Consider the following 23,605-nt stretch of genomic DNA (forward strand, 5'->3'; position numbering starts at 1 on the left):
TCACCCAGCTCTTGGAGCTCCTGAACCGTTTTAGGACATATTTAGCCATATATATACAGGCTTCTTTGGGCCGCACATACGCCATCGTTCACCATATTGACACCGGCACCCACGCACCTCTGCACCAGCGCCCGTATCGAGTCTTGCACGCAGAACGCCGTGTCATTGACGACCAGGTAAATGATATGCTTTACCGAGGCGTAATACAGCCCTCGCATAGCCCTTGGGCCTCTCCAGTTGTACTGGTGAAGAAAAAGGACGGTAGCATCAGATCCTGCGTGGACTATCGGCGCCTTAATAAAATCACACGCAAATATGTTTATCCCCTGCCCCGAATCGACGACGCCCTCGACTTCCTGCAAGAAGCAGAGTTTTTCTCTTCCTTGGATCTTCGATCGGGGTACTGGCCCCGATCGAAGATGCCCCGGCCGACCTATGGAAGAAGCTGATTGCCCCAAGACTGCATCTGCCACTCACTATGGGTTATATGAATTTAACGTGATGCCATTCGGGCTTTGCAATGCGCCTGCCACTTTCGAACGCCTCATGGACAACATCCTTCGCGGCCTCAAATGGCACACATGCCTGTGTTATCTGGATGACGTCATAGTCTTTTCGAGGGACTTCGATTCTCATCTCACCCGCCTCACAAGCGTCCTCACTCAGAGATGCTCGGCTGCAGCTCAATTTGAAGAAGTGCCATTTTGCTGCACGCCGCCTCACCATCTTAGGCCACGTTGTTTGCAAGGATGGCGTTCTTCCCGACCCTGCAAAGCTTCGAGCCGTCGCCGAGTTTCCCCGGCCGACTACAAAAAAAAAAAAAAAAAAAAAAGAAGAACTACTCCTTCGTTTTATCGGCCTTTGTTCTTATTTTCGCCGGTTCATCCGCAACTTTGCGTCCATCATCGCCCCTCTGTCACAGCTTCTTGCCGACACCCAAGACGTATCGGCTTGGTCTCCCGCTTGCGACGACGCATTTTCCACTTTACGCTGATGCCTATCTTCCCCTCCTATTTTGCGCCATTTTGATCCGGACGCTTCTACAGAAATCCACACGGACGCAAGTGGTGTCGGCCTCGGCGATATATTCTTGGCCAACGCAAGTCTGGATTTGACGAGTACGTCGTCTCTTACGCCAGCCGCACTCTTACCAAAGCAGAAGCAAACTATTCTGTTACTGAGAAATAATGTCTAGCCATCATTTGAGCGATCACAAAATCTCGACCTTATGCATACGGCCGACCTTTCAACGTCGTGACTGATCACCATGCCCTGTGCAGGCTGTCTTCCCTCAAAGATCCATCTGGTCGCCTGGATCGTTAGGCACTACGTCTCCAAGACTATGACATTCGCGTCGTCTACAGGTCTGGCCATAAACATGCAGATGCCGACGCCCTTTCTCGCTCTCCACTTGCCCATGAGCCTGGAGCTGCGTCTGTCCCCAGCTACGATTCTTCGTCCCTTACATATGCCGACATGCTATCCGAGCAGCGCCAGGATCCTTGGACAGCATCACTCCTAGAGTTCCTGTCTGAGCCGTCGCCGCGTACCACCAACCGACGCTTCGACGAACTGCTCGTCACATTACCATCCGCGATGGGCTTCTGTACCGCCGCAATTACCTATCTGAGGGCCGTAAAAAAGTTTAGCACTCAAAAACCAATGGAATGGGTTTGGATGTGGTACCAAGTGAAGGAAAAGGCTAAAGGTTGAGAGAGAGAGAGAGAGAGAGAGAGAGAGAGCGAGAGAGGAAAGGCGCGGAGGTTAACCAGAAGTCAGTTTCCGGTTTGCTACCCTGCACTGTGGAAGGCTTTCACCTTAAGGTCTCTCAGGTGTAGCTAAAGGGACTGCTGAGGACTCATGACATGAATGTCATGAGATGCGTGTCATGTAGGTCATGAAAAAGCTGCCTACGTCCTGGTGCTCTCATGGTCGTTTCGTTAACTTGGTAGGCTCCCCACACACTGCTTCGCATAACATCGATTCCCACAGGGCGTGGGATCTGCCGGCTTTTTTTGTAAAGAAAACCTAGTAGTGTTTGGGTTAGCAAGACTATTTCTGTCAATGATATAAAGCAATTGTGGGTTTTTAAGTAGGCGGTAAATAGCGATTTTGTGGTAGTACCAGATAACTTTATTGTGAGGAGATTTAACTCGGTGAAAATGGGGATAACATGAGCGTTAATTATAAGGATCTAATGCGATAATACGGACAGCGTTATTTTGGATGTGCTGCAATGGAGCTCTATGACAGCGATATGTAAGACCCCAAGAACAGATACAGTAATTTAAATGGCTATAAATAAAGGCATAATGCAATGTCAGGACAGTGTACTTTTGAAAGTAGTGTCTGGCCTTTAAAAAGCACCCCGATACCATAAGCGGTTTTCTTTTTTAAGAAGCTGACATGCAAATTAAACTTTCGAAATGAGTCTAATTGAACACCAACAAATGAGCACTCATTAGATGTTAATATTCGGTGAGACGCAATGTACAGTGGTGGAAGGTTAGGTTGAGGTTTACTGTGTGAACTAAAAACCATAAACTTTGCTTTTTAAGGGTTAATGATGAATTTGTTTTTGTGCACAAACTTCTGATATTATTTAGTTCATCAGTTAAACGCTCAGTTAGTGTACAGATGTCGTTATGGGAAGTGTACACAGTGGCGTTGTCAACGTGCAAAAGACATTCTGTAGAAGTTAGGCAGTTTGGGAATTAATGAAGATTAGAACTAAGAGGGGACCGAGTATGGACCCCTGTGGAACGCCAGTGTTAATTATTTTTGTGTCAGACAGTACTGCTGAAATGCAAACCTATTGCTGTCTTCGCAGTAGCTCTGAAGATGGGCCTGTTATGCCATATGCGCTGAGTTTAGTAAAGAGAATGTTGTGATTAAGGGAATGGAATGATTTTGAGTAATCGAAAAAGACAGATCCTACGAATCTGCCCCCATCAATTTCCGCTTTCATCTTGTCAGTGAGCAAGTTAACAGTGGCGAAAAATTATTAGTAGTAATAACTCTAGGAGTTAACACACTGATACGAAAACGCTAATAATACGGAAAACAAGAATAATAATTGATTAAAACAAAACAACTTGGTTCAAGGAGTTATCTCACAAAAAACGTACTGAATAAGAAGTCATGCTATGGGTTACATATGTACTCATAAAGCTAGCGTTTATAAAGCAAGGAATTCAATAATTTAATTAGAACAAAATAAACACTTTGTGTACCATACTTGAAGCAGGCCCTACGAAGTAAAAAAAAAAGACTAGCGTAGCTTGCACTGGAGGCGCAATGCTAAGGAGACAGCAGAGCTGATGGGCACCTAGCTAGTCCTGGCTTTTGGGCTAGGCTAAGTACTACGAAATCATCCCCAGCATTTTCAGGAATTTGTTGATTACTGATCGATTATCGATTAGCTATTGATTGGATATCGATTGGATATCGATGACTGACTAAGCTTAAGTAGTCCCAACCATGCTTAGCTAGGCTTTGCCAAGATCAGCTTCGCTAGTTCACAGGAGTATGTGCCATTGCGCTTGGTCACTTTCTGCACTACCGCCAGGATCGGCCCTCATTTTTGTGGACGACCAACGAAATAACGGCCGGCCTCCACTGTTAAAAAACAGCTCCACTGTTTAAAAAAATGTTCAATCGAGCAAGACATGTAACATTTGGAAGAGAACAAATTTCATAAGTTTTTGGTCTGTAACTGCTCAATACGTAAGTATCTAAACAATAAACATCACTAGATCAGCAATACGGAGTACGTTGAGCTGATTGTAAAGATGAGTAACATATGAGTTTGGTGATTACTCCCAGTAAGTCTGCATATGGCTTGATGTTGAACGTGCTGCAGGAAAGAAATGTCAGAGTGAATGCTATCACCCCTGGAAGTTATGCAATAGTTCAGATGACTGTGAATCAACGCCTGGTATAGGGTATATGTAATCAATGTATTCAAGTCAGAATGATATCTATAACCTTAAGAAACACCGTGATTTTTAAGTTTTGCTTTGCAATCCGACAGTCATATAGCTATAGATCCGGCAGTCAAGACATCTCCCTGTCCCAGTGTCACGGTTCCCGGCGCACGAGACATGAATCCGGACAAAGACACACAAAACACATTTATAATGTTACCACACAGTAGATAAGTCCACATCCAATCTACATACAATCGCATAAATGGTTATACTGTGAGTTTGATCTCCCCCTTCTTCCCACTAATATCTTTCACGAGTTCTTAAACCATCCAGTTCTCATTTATCGTTAAGCGTCCTAATAAGTCACGTGCGATGTGGCGCTTACATGTCTGATTTGGTGTAGTTATTTCGTATGTACCGCTGGACTACTGGCATCTGTGCTGAGGGGTTGTCTCCGCAGGCTAGGCCTGGCTTGTTTAGCGTTGCCGTCGGCGAGGGCGAGAGGTAGGACGGGGCCGTTGTCCTCGGGCCAAGCCTTTGCTGGCGATCACGGGGCACAGCCGCGGGGCGTGGAGGATCAAGCCAGACTGGTGCAGGGTGTCCTCCTCCTGCTCATCTCTTCGATGTCGACGCCACAGGTTCACCGCCTTCTCCGCCCAGTGTTCGAGCGGACCTCTCCCTCCTTTTCTCGCTCCTTCCAGGCCACGTCAGCCTTCCTCCTCTTCCTTTTTCCTTTTCTTCTTCTACTTCAGCCCGTGACACCCAGCTTTCGTTTTGTAGCAGTCAAGGACACCTTCATCAAGATGGTCCACCTATTCCCGTTGCGGGGAAGCAAGCTTAGGTTCGCAGGGTCACGTAATACGGCAAACGCGCCAATATGTCGGAACATCATGCACGGAAAACTCGATGACACCGGTAACACAGCACGCGCGAAGCACCGAAATTTTCCACGGGCGCCCTGCGTTCGCACGCATGCCTGTCCTTCACGATAGTGGCGGAAACCCAATGTGCGCAAAATGTTGTCGACATTATGCAGAAGGTCTTACACTTGTGTGGGTTTGACCATGACACCCTTGTATACATTCGTGTGCTCCTTTGTGCACTGCGCGTCGGAAGGGCGACAAACGCCCTTTAAGCTCATTACTGCATTAAAACATTGAAACCGAGGATACACAACATTCAGTAAGCTGATAGGTTCACCGCAAGCAATAGCGAGCTATCTGGAAACAAGAAATGTCTGATATAAAATTTAGCTAATACTCTTGTAAACGCGATCACATGAGCTGAACAATAAATGCGAGGCAACTTACTCCGACAGTCATATACCACAGGAATTCTTTCATGGTACAAGTGTATTCCTTAGGCGATCCACCGTAGTCAACGTCTAAGTGATACTGCAATCAGTGGGAAAATATATTACAAGGTGGTTCGCGTAACTGCTACATGTGGTTTGTCAGAGTTAGGCAGGAAGCAGGATTGCACCCTGCAGGCCTTCTGGTCATACGTAGAAATTCCGATGATCAATGCATGATAGATTGGTGCCGTGTAGGCTGATTTAACCAAGGGTCCAAGAACTATAGGGGTGTGTGAATAGTAATCTTTAAAACCGAATCGAATACGAATACGAATCGAATACTTTAGGAACCGTTTTCGAATAGGACTTCTCTCAATACAAGGCACGAGTACCGCAGAATTTTTCTTATGAACAATCGGGATGTTCAACCAAAAGAACATTGAAATACATTGAAATGAGCTCCTAGCAGTGCCTATAGCATTAAAGCTGCTGTTTTATCACTATCTCCTAAATAAAGTTCAGGCATTAAAATTATTTAACAGTGTCGCGATCGAAGCAAGCGCAGCAGAGTACCGCTGAGAGCATGGTCAACAAAATGTCCTGCGATATTATGCAACAAACCTAACCTCTAACCATATAACAACCAGAGATTACCTGTACGTGATCATCGGTTTCATACGAGCATTAAGCAGGAAGATCGTCCCGAGATCAATACTCTACCCCCAGTGGTATAAAAGCTCGGGCTACGCTACGTTTTCTTAAATCACGTGACAGAAGTAGATGTTGGCGCACAAATACGGCGCCGGCTACTCCTTGGTTCTTGACTAGGTGTACACACTGGGTGTTCTTATATAACATAAAGAATTAAATAAAAATCGCCAAAGGCCGACAGCATAATTCCAGTCATTGAGCTACATACTCAAAGAGGCGGGCATTACTTGCACAAGAAATCGAAGCGCATAATCGACGAATTAACAAAATTCACTAATTGACTTTTTGATTATTTACTTTACGCCACATATAGGAGTTCAGGAATTGTAGCCGCTGAGCTCGCAAGGCGAACGAATTTCCAGGATGACACCAGTCTCGAGATCATCATCAGCAGCCTATATTTATGTCCAGAAATGAGCATGGGAGAGTGTATCTAGTGAAAAAGGGGCGCATCTCACCTGTGCATTGTCGCAACTTGGGTTGATGACGCCCATTTTGGCTCCATGCTTCCCCATCAATATGTTCGGGACACCTGCAGTACTGTACACGCACGTACAAAGAAAAAGATCACAAGGACGGCAGCAGGGTAATTTTTGCAATGCGCACCCTGGCGTAATCACGGTTAAAAGGTAACGCTGCTATTCAATTATTGTTCTTTTCATGCTCTGCGCGAATGCTATTGAACACCTCCGTTGCTCTGCTCCCGTTTCAACGTCCAGTGCCGCCCTCCCTGGATCACTTTAAACCGGCTATAGTGACGGCCGTTTTGGAGGCGAAGAGCATTCATTCTTAAAAAGTTTGCACCCTTTGAGGCCCACGGCATCCTGGACTAGGGACGCCGCCCACCTCGGACGATTTTACCGTCTGCTCATTTCTCTGAATGAAGTTTATTCCTCCTCCTCCCTTTGAGGCTTATCTTGTCCCACAATGATAATCGTCATCTAGCTTGCCCTCATTTTCTTTCTTTAACGCTGCGAGCCCGGTACTTCCAGGTCACAAACAGCATGCGCGTTATCAGCGTGACATGTCATTCTCAAAAGGAAAGTTGCCAGCGCAGAGTTTTCAAGAAAGGAAACGCAAGCAGGGCAGATTATTATTGTTGTGGGACAAGGTAGGCCCCAAATGGCGCAAACTATTTAAGTGTGTTGGACTATGTCTTAGGCACAGAAAGCAAGGAGAGCGTTAGTGATGTTCCTCAAGTCGACAAGTCTTTGCGACCGCTCGTTGTCTTGGTGTGCCTTTCTACGGGTGCGGGCAGCTAGTGCTATTTCTCTCCCTTCTTTCTCCTTTTTGGCACCTCTTATACCCCTTCCCAGCGCAGGGTAGCAAACCAGACGTTTCTCTTGTTATCCTTTTTAACGCTTTAGGATTCTTAGGGTACCTCACGCAATTCCCAAGGGCCATATATCTATGCATCTGTCCTTGTATGTTCGTATCCAACCGTTTTGCCGCCTACCTGGGTCACAGTGGTGGAATGGGCAGCGCATCGGGTAGCTGTGCGGAAGAGCGTCACTGAGTATGTGGCAATGTGTACATACGTGCTGCTCTTAAACGAACCGCTTTCACGCCGACATGGGTCACTGTAGATGCGGGACTGGGTAGGTACGGCCCTAGAGTTTCATGCAATCATTACTAGAGGGAACTGTGGCGTTAGTGCCTATACGGGAGCGGCAAGCAGGGCAGTTCGGCCAGCATGCGAACGATGGGTAGTACATGGATTTGCCTAAACTTCGTCCTTCTGGCTTTAAATGTCTTCGCGACATTGCACAGTAATAATTTTTAAGAAAGTACTGCGTTTTAAACAATAAAATAAACATTATCCGACGGCAAGATTCGAACACAGGACCTCTAGCACAGAAGTCCGATATTGAAACCACTACGCCACGGACAAGCGGAACCGCTGCAATTAGCAGTGCATGCCTGCAGAGTCTTATTAAGGCGAAAGTCTTAGGTGTCTATGACCATGGCGAAACTGAGCCGTGACGAAAAGTGGCTGACGCCGCGAGAAATGCTCGGATTGACGTCACATTGCTCAGGGAGGTTCCCGTAAACGACGTAAATTAGTGGCTTTGAAAACAAAATTTGGTACATTTCGGTCTGGGTGGGAATCGAGCTCGGGCCTCCGGGGTGCGAGACGAGCACGCTTCTCTGAAGCCACGGCTGCTCCACTGTCCTGGCTTACCAAGGGTGTGCCTAGTGCGTGCGTGATTGCACACGTCACGTCGAAGCCATCTCGCCGACTAAAGGTGTGGCCCTATACAGTGCGTGCACTAACGTGCTGCACTTTAGGTACTACGCTAAGTGTTCATATGTAGCGTTCAGGAGGTCGCCTTAGTGCCACACGTGTACTTCCATTGCGGATCGTTGTGTCTTGCAAGAAGTCTAGCTCCGATTGTACAACTTCATGTATTACCAAATGTGCAGCAGGCTTTCGCCTTCTTGTGTTACAAGAGTACCGCCTGCCGAACTTTTCACCTTCTGCATTAAAAAAAAAGCATAAATTGCCTTGAAACTTAGGCACTGATAAAGCGTAATAAACGAAGCCACAAGAACGTATGAAGCTCCAAGCACGAAGATCAGACAAATCCATGTACTACCCCAAGGAAGTTGAAAAAAAAAAAAATCTGGAGTGGCAATGCTGCTTTGAAAGTGAAGCCAGGCCGCCGCCATTTTTTTTTTTCAGACATTACCCGCAGCGCCTTTGTTGACATTATTGCGGGGGGCACAAACATTCATAAAATAAATCCACAGTCTTGCAGCCAACCAAATATGGTGGCAACAAATTCCATTCGGAAATAGTTTTGGGGAAAAATGAATTTTTCAACAGATCGGCTCTGGGGGTGTATCGCCGAACTTTAAATTTGTGATCCAAACGGGAGAATTGATAATGCCCCGGGGCACGAAGAGGCATCAGGGAATAGTGCAATATAGGAAACGCCTGCTTCTCGCCTCCTTTATGTTTGAGATGGCTAATTTAGCTGTAAAAATGCTATTAATTGTACACCTTTGTTTCACAGGTTTTAAAAGCAAACCTGAATGCCGAGGTGCATTTTTTGAGAGTTCTTGATATCAACACTTAGCCAAATATAATATTTTAGTTAGAAACAACGACCTGTTATTTTACAATTACCCTAGCGTTTACATTCGGACAACAAAAACACTTAAGGTGTGCGCGGACTGCAGCCTGCGCGGCACTCTTTCAGAGGTGAAGTCAGGGCAAGTGCTGGCTTCACCCCTGCTGGTAAACATTAGCGGGCGCCGCCGCCCCAGAAGTTCTTTTTCCAACCCATGGTGGCTGAACGATCGCAGCGCTCCCTATGGGCACCCTGCACTATTCAGAGGGCGCTACGACGTCTTCATCCCCCCCCCCCCCCCCTCCCCCCGGTGATGGGTCTGTCTCTCCTCACGCTGTCGCTCAGGTGCTGGCAGAATGTTTTTCTTCTGTCCATTCATTATCGACACCAGGCGTGACTAACATGTGCGATGATAAATTTATCAGTGAAAACGTATTCGTCAATACGGTGACGTCATCGAATGTGATGGCTGCTATACGGTCCACTGAAGGCGAAAACTTTAGCGTTTGATGGTGTCTCAGCTTTTATCGTGAATATTGTGTGTGTCTGTTTATGGAGCCTCATGCGCGCATTTTGAACTTATCTTTAGAGCAAAAATTGTTTCCAGAATTATGAAACATATTCGTTGTCATTCTTGCGCATAAGTCTGGTGACAGTGGGAAAGTAGAAAACTACAGATTGGTGTCGCTGCTTTCCCCGTTCGCGAAAGTTCGTGAAGTTATCTGCAGCAAGCATTTGTCTTTTCGCTTCAAACTCAAACTTTCAGTGCACCAACATGGCTGCATGTGTGATGAACTTGAAAAAGGGGGGTACCAGAGAATACACAAGGACGCGTACACAAGGAAAAGGCGTTAGACACGGACGGACGCCAGCGTCCGTCTGTGTCTAACGCCTTTCTTTTGTGTACGCGTCCTTGTGTATTCGCTGGTACCCCCTTTTTTTTTCAAGTTCATCATGCGCCAACTGGCCCAAGAGCTTGCGATGACTGCATGTGTGGACGATTTACAGAAACCAACATTGTGTCTTCTCTCAATGATTTCCGCCGATTGTTGAGGAGGGAGGTCTGGTAAAGTGTGCTTATTTTGATTTTTGAAAAGCTTTTGATTGGGTGATTCACAACATTCTAACACATAATTTAAACATATGTGATGCTAGTGATTCTCTTTGTTTGCTATTTAAAGACTATCTGTATTATAGTGGGACGTTTGGGATCAGGACTCTTTGTAAACAGATATATTCGCAGTAGGCGAACCGACAATTGCAGAAAAGAGCGCGAGCCTCGCGCTTCTGAATCGTCGTTTTCTTCCCGCATGAGCAGCGCTCTTTGCTTCTTCAAATAGCGATAATATTCTTCACTACAAATAGTTGCCTCCGGAAAAGAGCCATCCTGGCGACTTAGGGACAGGACACGACAGCAGGGTCATAATAAGGCTTTAGCCTGTCAATATGCATGATCTTACGCCCTCGGCGTCGTTGATCTGAAGACGGCTCAAACGGCTCGATGATGTAATTCGCAAGCGAAGTTTGCTTGACAACACCGTAAGGGCTGTGGTACTTCGAAAGAAGTTTCGTCGACTGATCGGGGCTGGTTGACGGGATCCAGAGCGATACAAGTGAGTTGAGGGTATAAGACATTGGACACTTCGAGACATGGCGATGGTGTTTCTGACGTTGCTGATCAGCAGTGGTGCGGGAGCGGGTAATCTGACGACACTCCTCAGTGCATTCAGCGGCTTGAGAAACTGTTGTCGACTGACTCACGTCCGGGTGGTACGGAAGAATGGTGTCTAGCGTGCACGAGGGCTCGTGCCCGTAAATTAAGAAGTATCGAGAAAATTCAGTGGTGGTCTGCGTGGCGGTTTTATGGGCGATCCAAGGGAAGAACACGGTCCCATTTTGAGTGGTTAGAAGCGACGTACATTGCCAGCATGTCGCGAAATGTTCAATTAAATCGTTCTGTCAAACCATTCGTTTGAGGATAGTAGGCAGTGGTGGTTGGGTAAAAAATGTTGCATTCGTTTAGAATCGCTTCGACAACATCCGACAGAAAGACACGTCCTCAGTCGCTAAGCAGCTCACGTGGTGCGCCATGCCGTAAAATGATGTATTGTAAAATGAAGGAGGAAACGTCACTTGCCGACACAGATGACAACAGTGAAGTCTGCATATCACGTGAGGTGATCGATGGCAACGATTATCCAGCGGTTGCGAGCAGGAGTGATGGGTAGCAGTCCGTACAAGCCTATACCGACGTGGTCAAAGGGCCGCGCAGGACAAGGCAACGGCTGTAGTGGAGCGTTTGAACTGCAGGGGGGCTCCTTACGGCGCTGGCAAGCAAGACAAAAACAGGCGTAGCGGCGAACGAAGCGGTACATTCCGCGCCAATAGTAGGGGAGGCCAAGGCGGGCGTAAGTCTTCAATACTCCGGCATGTGTGGACTGTGGGTCAGCGTGGAAGGCGGTGCATATGTCTCAGCGTAGAAGGCCAAGTCCAAGAAGCATTAGAGTATTCGGAAAGATATGTGCGACGGTATAGCAAACCGTCGCGAAGAATGAAGTGGGGCGCTTGACGGCGTATTTCCCGTGATACAGGATGCGACGCCAGGTGAATCAATAAGTCGATAAGGGAAGCAAGCCAGGGGTCTTTACTTTGCTCCAGAAGCATGTCGATGATGGCTAAGCACACGCCGTAAGTGGACACAGACGCGGTCACAGCACTAGGCGGGAGAGGCGAGCGGGAAAAAGCGTCTGCATCAGAATGTTTGCGTCCCCCGATCGGTAAATGACGCAAATTTCATACTCCTGGAGCCCTAATACCCAACGGGCGAGTCGACCAGATAGAGCCTTCAAGGAGGAGGTGAGGCCGCTCGGGGGCTAGAGTGTGCGGACGCTGTTCGTATCGGCTCCGCCAATTTCTGGTTCCTGTGCCCAGCTAAATCCTTCCTAGGACCCACCAAGGCGCTCAACGGATCCAGGAAGGTACACGGACCTTAACCGCTGCCATCTTTTGGATGTGCCCTGTGATCTCCGAGAACTATCCGTTGAAGAAGTCTCTGGCAGCCACGCCGCTGCGCTAAGCCTCGCCTCATCGAGGCGAGCCTCGCCGGCGCGCCGCGTTCCTCACTCCCCAACAACCATGGAGGAGCTAGTGGAAGGAGAGACCATTTCCCCACAGGACTATCACCCTGGTGAGTGGCAAACTGTGCTCCGTGCTTATCGAAATCGGGCCCCAGGTTCGAATTCGCCCCCCAAACCCAACTCAACGGCCTCGGTTCAAGCTAAGCCAAACGCCAGTAACGCCGGTGCGCCGACCGACGCATACATCCCACAAACAATACGTTCACGGTGGCGACGGTAGCGGAGGCAACAGCTCTCGCTTTGGTGAAAATACAGGAAATCACTATAGATGTGAACAAATACCCGGTAGCCGCGTACATCGCGGGCCCTCCGGCGGCAGTCAAAGCTGTGATTTCCCGAGCATACTGGAGTGAAAAACCAGAACAAATCTTAAATGAGTTGCATCATCGAAACCCGGAGGCCAACATCATAGCGGCCCGACGCATGGGGAAAACTGCATCCATTCTAATAACCTTTCCATCTGGTTCCGTACCGCACACCATTAAATATATGTGTGTGGTGCACCGCTGCACCAAATGCAAGGGCAGCCCTGATGCCTGCACGAACTGCCGGAAACCTGGTCACAGGTCCCGTATGCCATCTTCCAAAAAAAAAAAAAAATCACATCATCTCACCCTACGGGCAACCATGGTGGGATGCGAAAGCATCGCGGGGGGTGCGCATCAAGTTTCTGTTTCGTTTCACTTGGCAACACAACCCAATGAAAGTTAGACTGAGAGAATGTATTGAGAAGAGAGGAGACGTTTGTACGGGGTTGTTGCGTCTTTATTTAGAGATCGTACGTGATTCCTAGTGTCGGTGCGCGCGGTATCTTGAAGACGATGGCTGTGTGGTCGGTGAAGTGTAGCGTCAATGGGTCTTGCTGCAGAGGGTCGAGTTTGAAATTTGCGAAGACGAGGTCTATGCACGTTCCCCTGATGGTGGTGGGTTGCTTGTGATCTTGGGAAATGCATCGCAAAGAGTATACGTCCTTCATGTGCTGCACCAGCCAATTGGTTGTCACTATGTCTACGTTGAAGTCCCCTGCGAGTATGAATTAAGGGCGCGTGTCTGTAGGTCTTGGTGTACTCTACCATGCTCTTTGCGACGTAAAGTTCGACGCTTTCTCTTGAGATGGGTTTGAGATACAGCGTCATGATGACGATGTTGTTGTCACCGTGGAAGGATAGTCGGACGGCCGAGTGCTCTCCGTTGTGCCTTTGAGTGGTGAGCGGTAGGTCTAGGTCCTTTGCGTTTGCGGCGAGAGTGCGTTTCACGTATACGGCGACACCACCGACTTGCCGTTGTGCCTCCTCGGTACACACGATCACGTCGTAGCCGTTAATGGTCGGCCGTGCGGCACACGTTTCCGTGAGGCAGAGCACGTCCGCTTTGGTTATGACCGGGTCCCGTTCGATGTCCCTGGCGTGGGCGTTGAGGGACCGGCTGTTTAGAAGCGCCATGGTGAATTCTCTTTCGGGGTCGACGTCTTCTTGGAAAGCGCGGAGGTAGCGCTGCGTGACGGTGTCGAGACGGTGGTGGTCGAGGCGTTTGAATTCGTCCGCCATGTTCTTGTCTATGTTGTCGTTCTTGTGGTGGAAGCGATGGTCGGCTGAAGCGTTGGTCAGGTAGAGGTTTTGAATGTTAGTGCACCTGCTTAAGGCGACGTAGACGAATTTCTGCGGTCGGGTATTGGCGTAGTCGTAAACGATCGACGCATAGGTTCCACCCTGGGACTTGTGCACGGTTATGGCACTCGCTTGAACCAAGGGGAACTGCGTCCGTTTGCACGCCCCATCGGTTTTACGGTCGATCATCAACGTGGTTCTATGGGCACCCACGCCGCGTCAACTTCGTAACCCAGACGGCTGGCCTCGCTCACTGCGTGGGTCGATCGAAGGCGAGCGAGCTTCCCTGTCACGGGACCGTCGAAGTGCAGCCACAGTCGCCTGGGGAAGTCTTCTTCTCCTCCCACACCATCGACGCTTCGTTCACAGAACTTGAGCGTTCCCACTGCGCCGTTTACGAGACCGTTTACGTTCGGCTTCCCGAGCCTTCCTCTGCTCCGCGGCGGTGGCGCTGCCGCTGCAACTAGCGCCGACGTTGACGTTGTTCATGGCGTTTCGCACATCGTTGCACAGCGAGAGAATGACGGAAGCACAGCGAACGCGCGCTTTATACTGCGCCGCGACACTTGCGCCGCCTACCGGAGTACCCTTAGAGAGAGAGAGAGTGAGAGAGTTGCTGCGCCACACCTGTGGCGGAGAGGAGGAGAGGGGAGGAGGAGAGCGCACACTTGCGTAGGAGAGGAGAATGAGGGAGAGTTGCGCATGCGCAGTATGGGTGCCGGCGCCGCAGAACGGACAATGCCCCGAGCATAAGATGCTCTCGCATCTAAAACTGCACTCTGCCCACGGTGTGGCGAGAAGCACTAAACGCAAGAGGACCCTTGCAAGCCATTCTTCGTGGTGGAAACCACCTTACCGGTACAGGCTCAGGCAAAGTTAGGACCCCCAGCCTCGAAGACAGACAGTGACGAAACACAAGACAGCAGTGCCCACGGCGAAGGACTTTCCACCCCTAGTGCCTCATCAGATGGTCAGCGAGCCTGGACTAAAGCCACCAGTACACCCCCAACCTCACTGCGGGAGGAAGAAATAGCACACCTGCGGGAAGAGGTAAGGCATCTCAGGGCAGCCGTTAACTCTATCCCTTCCACCCTCTCACCCCCCTCCATTACAAACACCCCCACTCTCCACACCCCCTCCCCAAAAGCAATGCCGGCAAGACGACACTCCAGACATAGATTCCAAATTAAAAGACTTTGCCCAACAGTTAGAAGCCAATATTCTGGCTCAAACTCAAAATTACATTGCAGCCACCATCACTAAGCTTACAGAAACGATTATTAGTCAGGTAACCACCGCCATTCTTCAACAAATTTCATAAATAATTACTGGAATGTCTTCACATACGCCAGCCGGCAACCCCATAACACCTCCCATCCTTCGCCCACCCACCCTCCAGCATGGCCTTGCTGACGGGAAATAATCTCCCATTACGCATTCTACAATGGAAATGCAGGGGGTTTCGCCGCAAAAGAGACCCCCTGTAGCAGCTACTTTCTGCTTCCTCCACACCCCCTGATATAGTAGCACTCCAGGATGCTGGCACAAATGTATCGCTGCCAGGATATGCTCTGGTACCCTCTGACATCACTCCAAACCCCAGGGTTACCACTTATGTTCAAAATTTTGTACCATACACTTGTCATGTACTGAATTCTCCGGTAGCTCACACATCTCTAGAATTAGTCCCGTCCACTCACAAATCACATCCCCTCTTCACCCTTAACTGTTACCTCCTTCCGAGGCAACCGGTCTCAGAATTAATCACTCTCATTAAAGCCGCCTCCATCATTGCAAAGAAGGACCCTCTCATTATGTTAGGGGACTTTAACTGCGCGCATGTAGACTGGGGATACATGCGCACCAACAAGAGAGGAGCGGTATTATACAACACTCTTCAGATGCAGGGCCTTTCTATATAAAATGATTTCAGCACACCTACGAGAATCGGCAACAGTATCACCACCGACACTAGCCCAGATCTCACCTTTGGCCGCAATCTTCCCACACCAGTCTGGCGGAACTCCAATGAGGCCCTGGGCAGTGATCATTATATCCTAACTATAGAGTTTGACTTTGCCAAAAAAGCTAAAAACTACCGTGTCCGGATGACTAGCTAGGATACTCTTCGTAAGCACAGAGAGGCCAAAACATCAGAGTCCCCTTTTAACCTCCACACATGGATGACAGAACTCAAGCAGGACGTGCAAAATTTTACGCAAAAGTTCGACGCCACCCTTGAAACTCCCACTGCATATAGTAGGTTAGCGTACCTACTCCAAGCACAAAATAGTATCCTCACGCGCTGGAAAACCCAGAAACAGAATCGAAAACTCAAACTGGCACAACTTCAAAAACAAATAGAAGAGCACAGTGCCGCCCTTATAATTGGCACCAAATATGGGACGGACTACGAAGTAATCTTTACAACTCCAGGGCCTGGAATCTTCTTCGACATATGATAGACCCCACTCAAACTAAAAAGCAAACCCGACTTACACTCAAAAGGCTTACCCATAAAAATCGTTGTAATCAGCAAGCACTCTTAGGCGAACTTATACCACTGTGGGCCAAGCAGTATGATCCCGAATACATAGGCCCCGATCAACCCTCCCTCGACGCCCCTATTATGGAAGTTGAAGTCAGAACAGCCCTCATTAAGCTGCGAAACTCAACTCCTGGAGATGACCAAATCACCAATGTCATGCTAAGAAACCTAGATGACCGCTCTGTTCGCCTTCTCACCGAGTACTTCAATGAATGCTGGGAAACGGGGGAGCTACCTATTGAATGGAAGCATGGAAAAATAATTTTCATCCCCAAACACAATAAGGCCATTAATGCCCAAAATCTCCGTCCCATCTCTCTGACTTCGTGCCTGGGCAAACTCTTTGAGCATGTCATCCTCACCCGTCTCACGCAACACATGGAATCCCATGGACTATATCCCCATAGCATGGTAGGATTTCGACCTCATGTCTCGGCACAGGACGCCCTGCTACAGATTTCACATACCATCCTCAATGATATGTTGCACCACACCAGAGCAATCCTGGCAGTAGACCTCACTAAAGCATTTGACAAGGTTAAGCACAGTGACATCCTGTAGAGTATCCAAGAGCTACAGTTAGGACCTAAGACCTATAACTATATTCGAGCCTTCCTAAGCGGGCGCACCGCCTCCCTGCATGTAGATGATATACAGACGCCCTCATTCACCCTTGGAAACATTGGCACCCCGCAAGGAGCGGTGTTATCCCCATTCCTGTTCAGTATTACCCTCATTAGGCTCTTAGCCGCATCCCACACTTGGGACACACACTTTATGCGGATGATATCACGGTTTGGACCAGATACGGCTCGGATGGCGACATAGAATCGACACTTCAAGCAGCTGCCACAGCTATAGCTACCCACGCGGCAAACATTGGCCTTGAATGCTCCCCCACAAAGTCAGCACTACTCATACTCCGGCCGCGGCGTGTCCCTATCACCTCCATCGTGATTTGTCTGCATGACACTCCCATACCACAAACACCCACACTCCGCCTTCTTGGCCTGTACTTATAGGACACGGAAAAAAACAATCTTGCCCTGAAATCACTAAAACAGTCCACTTGCTCCGTCATTCATCTTCTTAGAAGGATTTCAAACTCGCGAGCCGGTTTAGATGAAGCAGACAATATCAAGGTGCTGCATGCCTTTGTGCTTAGTCGCATTCTTTACGTATCTCCTTACCTGAACCTCTCCAGTGCGGACAAATATAAAATCAGCGCTTTAATCCGCATGGCTACCAAAGCAGCGCTCAACCTACCAAAGAACACTAGCACGGACAGGCTCTTAAAATTAGGAATGCACAACACTATACAAGAACTTATAGAGACACATCGACAAGCACAATACTTTCGCCTGGCTGGCACAGAAACAGGACGGCATATACTGGATTCTCTGGGAATTCGCATACCCGCAAATGTTGTAGATTTAACAACTCTCCCTCGCGCCATGCGCGCCGCGCTTATGATCAAACCCCTCCCTAAGAACGTACATCCAGAAACTCCCCATAACGCAAATGACACTTTATAGAGGATGTGCGCTGGGTGGTCGCCGCGTGTGGTACAGACCGTTCTGTAGCTGTGACTTATCATCCAGCCCCCCCCCCCCCCCCCCCTACTCACCCACATCATAGACTCCCCCTGTACCCCGGAAGAAGCAGAGGAGGCTGCTATGCCTTAGCAATCGCTCAAACCAATGTGGCTTAGATAGTTAGCGACTCTAAAAAAGCCATTCTTAACTTTGCCCGCGGACGCGTCCATCCCCCAGGGTGGCAAATATTTAGAATGTGCGCCCAAAATCCGGATAGACGTATTGAGCTCGTGTGGGTGCCGGCTCACTCTGGCAATCCCGGAAATGAGGCCGCCGATAACATAGCCCGAGGACTTGTAAGCCGGGCAAATGGCAAAAGCTCGACTTCAGCGCGAGCATAGTCGATGACGGAATGGTGAGCGCAGAGGAAGTCCGAGCCCAGTATGATGTCGTGGGAGCATTTGGACAACACAACAAACGCAACAGTGTACAAAACATCTTGAATAACGACGCGTACTGTGCACGCCGCGAAAGGTCGGATTCGGTGCGAGCTCGCAGTGCTCAATATAAAGTCAGAAAGCAGCGTCGTTCCTCTTCGAAGTTCACGGCAAAGTGTTTCAGTCATTAAACACTGCTGCTCCGGTGTCAACAAGGGCTAGAACAGGCACACCTAAGCAGACGGCAACAACATTAGATCGGCACAAACTAGGTCTTGAAAAGTTGGAGAGCTGCGCGGTCCTTGTCTCCGAAACTGCGGCTTCTAGTTTTCCTCAGGCTGAGGGCATCGCAGCATTGGTGAAAGGAAACGGCGACGTGGTGAAGGCGACCGGCGTGACTATTGAAGTTCCGGTGAGTCGAAGAGAAAGAGTCAGTAGAAAGACCAGACGAAGCATTCTGCGGTGTCGGTGCAAAACCATAGTTAATTGGACGTACGTCATCACGAGAGAAAAATCCATGCCGGCGGCAAAACCACGCTACGTGACCTAGGATACAGCACGAGTAGCATATGAGGCGGTTGTCAGGGGTGCGCCACGGGTTTCGAAAACGTGGTGCCGGTCGTGAGAATGGACGGACAGCTTGGTGCACAGGTTGAGGCGACGCAAGACAGGTGCGAGTTGGCACGTAGGAGTTTAGCTCTCAGACTTATTCAGACTGACACATTCCCAAACCTACACAGATATGATGATGATGACCCACAAACATATCGTGGTATCTGCCCCTGGTGCGGCGACACACGCCCTACACTCTTTCACATCTCGTGGGGTGCGGGGGCAAACCTCAACACTTAAAGACGCCCAGCACGTCATTTGAGCGGTGGTAGGTACAGCTGACTGGCGATACCCTGGCGGGACAAGAAGCTCTCGTCCAGCAAGTACGTCTAGCAGCAATGGCCAGTGGAGTCCTGGAGTGAGGACACCACCCACTCGTCCTCAAGATCAACGACCTCGATGGTCCATATAAATGTTTTCTCTCTCTCTCTCTCTCTTGCGATGGGCAGAGGCTGAGGTGTGACCACAGCTTCGGCGTAGGTGAGTGGAGGCCGAGGCGTGACCACGGATACGGAGTAGGTGAGCGGAGCACTCATCGTTATCCCAGGCGCTGCGGGTAGCACCTCGGAAACTTGCTCTTGAACGGCGTGCTGTGTCGAGGGCGGCAGCGTAGATGGGATAGCACCAAGAGTACAAGGTAGAAGAGACAGCTGGCGCGCAACCTCCTCGTGTATAAAGTTCTTAATCTCATTAAGTAACAAAGAGTGGTTCCCCGCAAGACCATCAGTTAAGTCCGAAATGGTTTCTTCGGGCAAGGAGGCGCTGCGAGTGGAGTCACGTTGCTTCCGCAGCTCGTCATAGCTGTGACAAAGTTGCATGACGTCGGCTACAGTTTGCGGCCTCTTCGTGACAGGCATCTGAATTGCACCGTCATGGACTCCTTTCAAGATAGGTTTGACTTTGTTGGCGTGTGTCAAGGATGTATTCACACGCTTGCAAAGGCCGGCCACATCTTCAATGTAGCCAGTGTAATTCTCGCCACGTTGTTGAGCTCGTCCTCGCACGCGCTGTTCCGCATGCAACTTGCGAACGGCTGGACGACCGAATAGCTCCACGAGTTTCGTTCTGAAGGTCAACCAAGTGGTAAGGCCAGTCTCGTGGTTGCGGAACCACTGATTGGCGACGCTAGTCAAGTAAAAGGTGACATTTTTGAGCTTATGCGCGTCGTCCCATTTGTTGTCCTCGCTTACCGGGTCGTATGATTCACGCCAATCCTCTACGTCCCGGTCGTCGGATCCGCTGAGGAAAGCAGGGTCGCGTTGCCGAACGGCGCCGGAACAGACAACAGTTGGAGGATGGGAAGCAACCTGCTGCTCTTCGTCCATGGCCATGAGAGAAACTGAAGGCAAGGTACGTACGGCTGCAGAGTTCCAGGATTGTAGCGAACCAGCAACCTCCAGCAAATATATTGGGGCGTTTGGGCTGAGCACTCTTTATAAACAGACACAGTCGCAGTAAGCGAACCGACAATGGCAGAAAACAGAAATTCGTTAAGAGCGCCGTGTCGCAGAAAATTCGGTGTCGGCGTCCGGCGTCGGCGTCCCGTGAGCGAAAATTCCCATATATATATATGCGGGTATATGTATATGCCCTGCCTTGCTATATGACATGTGGTATATGCGGGTTATATTGCCACACCATTCTATCATTAAAGTTGCTCATACCTTGTCTTATGTTCTTGACAAAGTTATTCCTCGGAATCTTGAGAATGACAGCCCACAAACAAATGTAACGAAAGAAAACACCGACAGAGCATGTCTTTTATGTTAAATCTCCTGGCTTATAGTGCAGTAGCAGTAAGTGGTTCGTGTGGAAAGGGAAAGGTTGACGCCATCTTCTGCTGCCCTTGAGGGAGCACGGCTCAGCGCCAAGTTATATGTGTCCATCTGCATCATCCCACGTGCATGCACTCACTCTCTCCCGATTTCTATTCCCACTTTCCCTTACCCCCAGTGTAGAGTAGCAAACCGGACGCTCGTCTGGCTGACCTCCCTGCTTTTCCTCTCCTTGCTCTCTCTCTCTTCTCGGACGGAAATATGGAAATATTTAAAGTGCGAAACAATAACAAAAACCTGAAAATTATGTTGTTTTTTTTGGCCTGGCTGTGCACTACCTCCGGGATCGGCCCACTCAAGAGGCCGCGTTTCTACCGGGAAGCTCGCCTTCATTAATTGCGTTCGCCGCCAGCGTTTCCCAGTAAACACTACGGTTGCATAAGCTGCATTTGCCGGGAAGCGTGACAATCAGTCGGGGATCTTTGAATGATGTCGCACTGCACTCTTAAGGATAGGATAGGAAGAAACTTTATTTGTCCAACAGCACTCTTAAAGGTGAAGCTAACTAACGTGCGCAACTATATATATATGTGCGCATTTGACAACGAGATGACAAATACGCACATATAGTTGCGCACGTTAGTAAGTGCATTGATTGTGTGGCCCGGTTAAAGGAGACGACGATTTTAGGAAAGAGTAGTGACAATACAGCGCGCATCAGTTTGGAAGCCTAGCACATCAGGAAGTTCGGTAGCAAGTGCTTCAGCAACCCTTCCCTTGCTCTCTTTGACGCGGAATTTTATCTTCTGGATGCGGCTATCGGGGGTTCAGATTAGAAAGAAAAATAATTGTTTGCGTCTTGTTGCGCTTGGTTGGCTGTATTGCGCTTGCGTTGTTGGCACGATGTCACCCTTGTTATGTTTTCCCCTTTCCTTTGCTTCACTCTGCCATATATAAGGTGTGCTAACCTTCACAATAAAGACCAGTTGTTAGTCAGCGCCTGTGTGTCCGTGTCTCGCTTCTTGTGGTCGTCTGCGCTGTCACCCAAACTTTCAAGATGTACCAACTCGCCCAAAAAGAAGTATTGATCGATTCTTGAGCCTATTCTTTTCAATGTGTTCGTAAATGATATCGCCCCTTGCATTACAAATACCGAACACTATGCTGATATTATAAAACTGTTCACTCCTGTTAATGCCTCCATTACAAAGCGATGTTAAATCAGTGGTGAAGTGTTCTGTAATGGCACACTTATAAATGCAAAAAATATCATGTTTCATGTATTTTACTAAGAAAAACTGCCCTTTCCATTTTGCGTACACTTAGGATGATATACTTTTGAAATAAAAGTATCTAACTAAAGATCTAGGTGTTCATTTTGATAGTAACCTAAAATTTGGTGAACATGGTAACGACATCGTAAGTGCCTCTTTTGGCGTTCTTAGTTTTGTATCCCGAATAAGTAATATTTTTAGTGATCCTCGTTTTATTAGATTGTTTCAGTATGTGGCTATTAGTAAACTGGAATATTCTTCAATAGTATGCAATATCATTGGCGTTGTTCTTCAGGAAAAAAACGGAAAACGTGCAACGCAGATTTGTTAGTGTACGTTTTGATAGGTTCATGGGTAGCTCCTATTATTGCAGTTACATTGAGTTCTTGATATAGGTGCAACATGAAAACATCGAATTGGCGATGGAAAGTTTGGGACTCCGTATTTTTTCAGATGTGCATTCATGGGTATACTGAATGGCCATTTTTTCGTAAATCTATTTGTTTTTATTTCACCGGAAAGGCGATTTAGGCACAAACATTTGTTTAGAGTAAATAAAATTAGCAACCCAAGTCCAATTATCTGTTTGCAATGTTTCTTTAACCTGTGAATAACAATTACTGTGTTGCCATTTTTATAAATGATACCTCTATTTTTAAAAGTACTATCGAACTATTTTTCTAAGTTATATGTGTTTTGTGAATGCTATATATGTATTTTGTTGCCCGTCTTCTTGTTTATTATCTTTTTTTGTCTTTTCTCTTAATGTGCAGCAAATGAGAAGTCTCTTGTATACTGCTTTTGGGCACGTAAATAAACAAATTCTATCAATGAACATCCTCGAGAATTTATCTGATACTGGGAAGAATTTAACTCGCATTATATATAAATTTTGACAAGCTGCCGCGGCCTTCGCCTAAGCGTCGCTCGATGCGTGTGCGCAAGAAAAGAGCCCGGCTGCACACACGCCTCATACATGGCGCGTTTCAGCGGTGGCTGTACCGTGTGTCGCTGCATTGATTCAATGCTAATCGCATTAACGTCGATATCCATTGTGAGATATGTTCCGCCGGAATTTGTTCATAAACACCGAATAAAAAGAAGATAGGCACTTGATGTGAGTGAGTGGAGTGCTCAACCATTTGGTTCGTAAGAGAACTGGCTTCGTCCTTGGAGAAACAGCGCGAGTCACCACAATAAGAAGATGTCACAATGTTGTAAATGAATCTCCTTTATAGTATATCTTACTTCCTTGGATCCACGTATATGGTCCTTTCATAGCCGTGCGAAGCAACCCATATGCAGATGGACTGCGCCAGGATCACCGTAAGAAATACGCCCATGCAATCTGCAAACGGAAATGGTTTAGAAGAATTCACCTTCAATGCGAACCTCGTTGTTCCTGCAGAGCCGCTGCTTTTCCAACGCGTGTGCAGCTTATGCAGCACTTTTAGTCTATTGTCTGCGGCGTGACCGGTGTTACATCTCCCTCCAGAAGCACATGCTTTCACGCGAAATAAGCGTGTTTTTAAAGCGACCGCTTTCGTTGGCTATATGCATACATACGAGTATATGAACAAGGAGAAAGGAAACCGAGGGTCCCGATTGTTATTAGTCACTATATATATTCATTATGATTTGCAGAGCGAACACAACCAACGATTGCACAAGT

General features: G+C 48.2%; 1 protein-coding gene across 3 annotated transcripts in view; it reads right to left on the reverse strand.

Annotated features, from left to right (window-relative positions):
- LOC119446833 (uncharacterized) overlaps nucleotides 1–23,605 on the reverse strand; it is a 70,274-nt gene that overhangs the window by 27,451 nt on the left and 19,218 nt on the right. The window contains exons 2-4 of one of the 3 annotated variants that reach the window (XM_037711396.2): nucleotides 23,182–23,281; nucleotides 6,393–6,474; nucleotides 5,240–5,323 (exon numbers count right to left, since the gene is read on the reverse strand). In XM_037711396.2, coding sequence (XP_037567324.1) covers nucleotides 5,240–5,323; nucleotides 6,393–6,474; nucleotides 23,182–23,281 — 266 coding nt within the window. The remainder of the gene's footprint in view (nucleotides 1–5,239; nucleotides 5,324–6,392; nucleotides 6,475–23,181; nucleotides 23,282–23,605) is intronic. The other 2 variants (XM_037711397.2, XM_049664452.1) reach the window with 2 other exon arrangements.

This window comes from Dermacentor silvarum, chromosome 3, assembly GCF_013339745.2.
Source record: "Dermacentor silvarum isolate Dsil-2018 chromosome 3, BIME_Dsil_1.4, whole genome shotgun sequence".
Lineage (NCBI taxonomy): Eukaryota > Metazoa > Arthropoda > Arachnida > Ixodida > Ixodidae > Dermacentor > Dermacentor silvarum.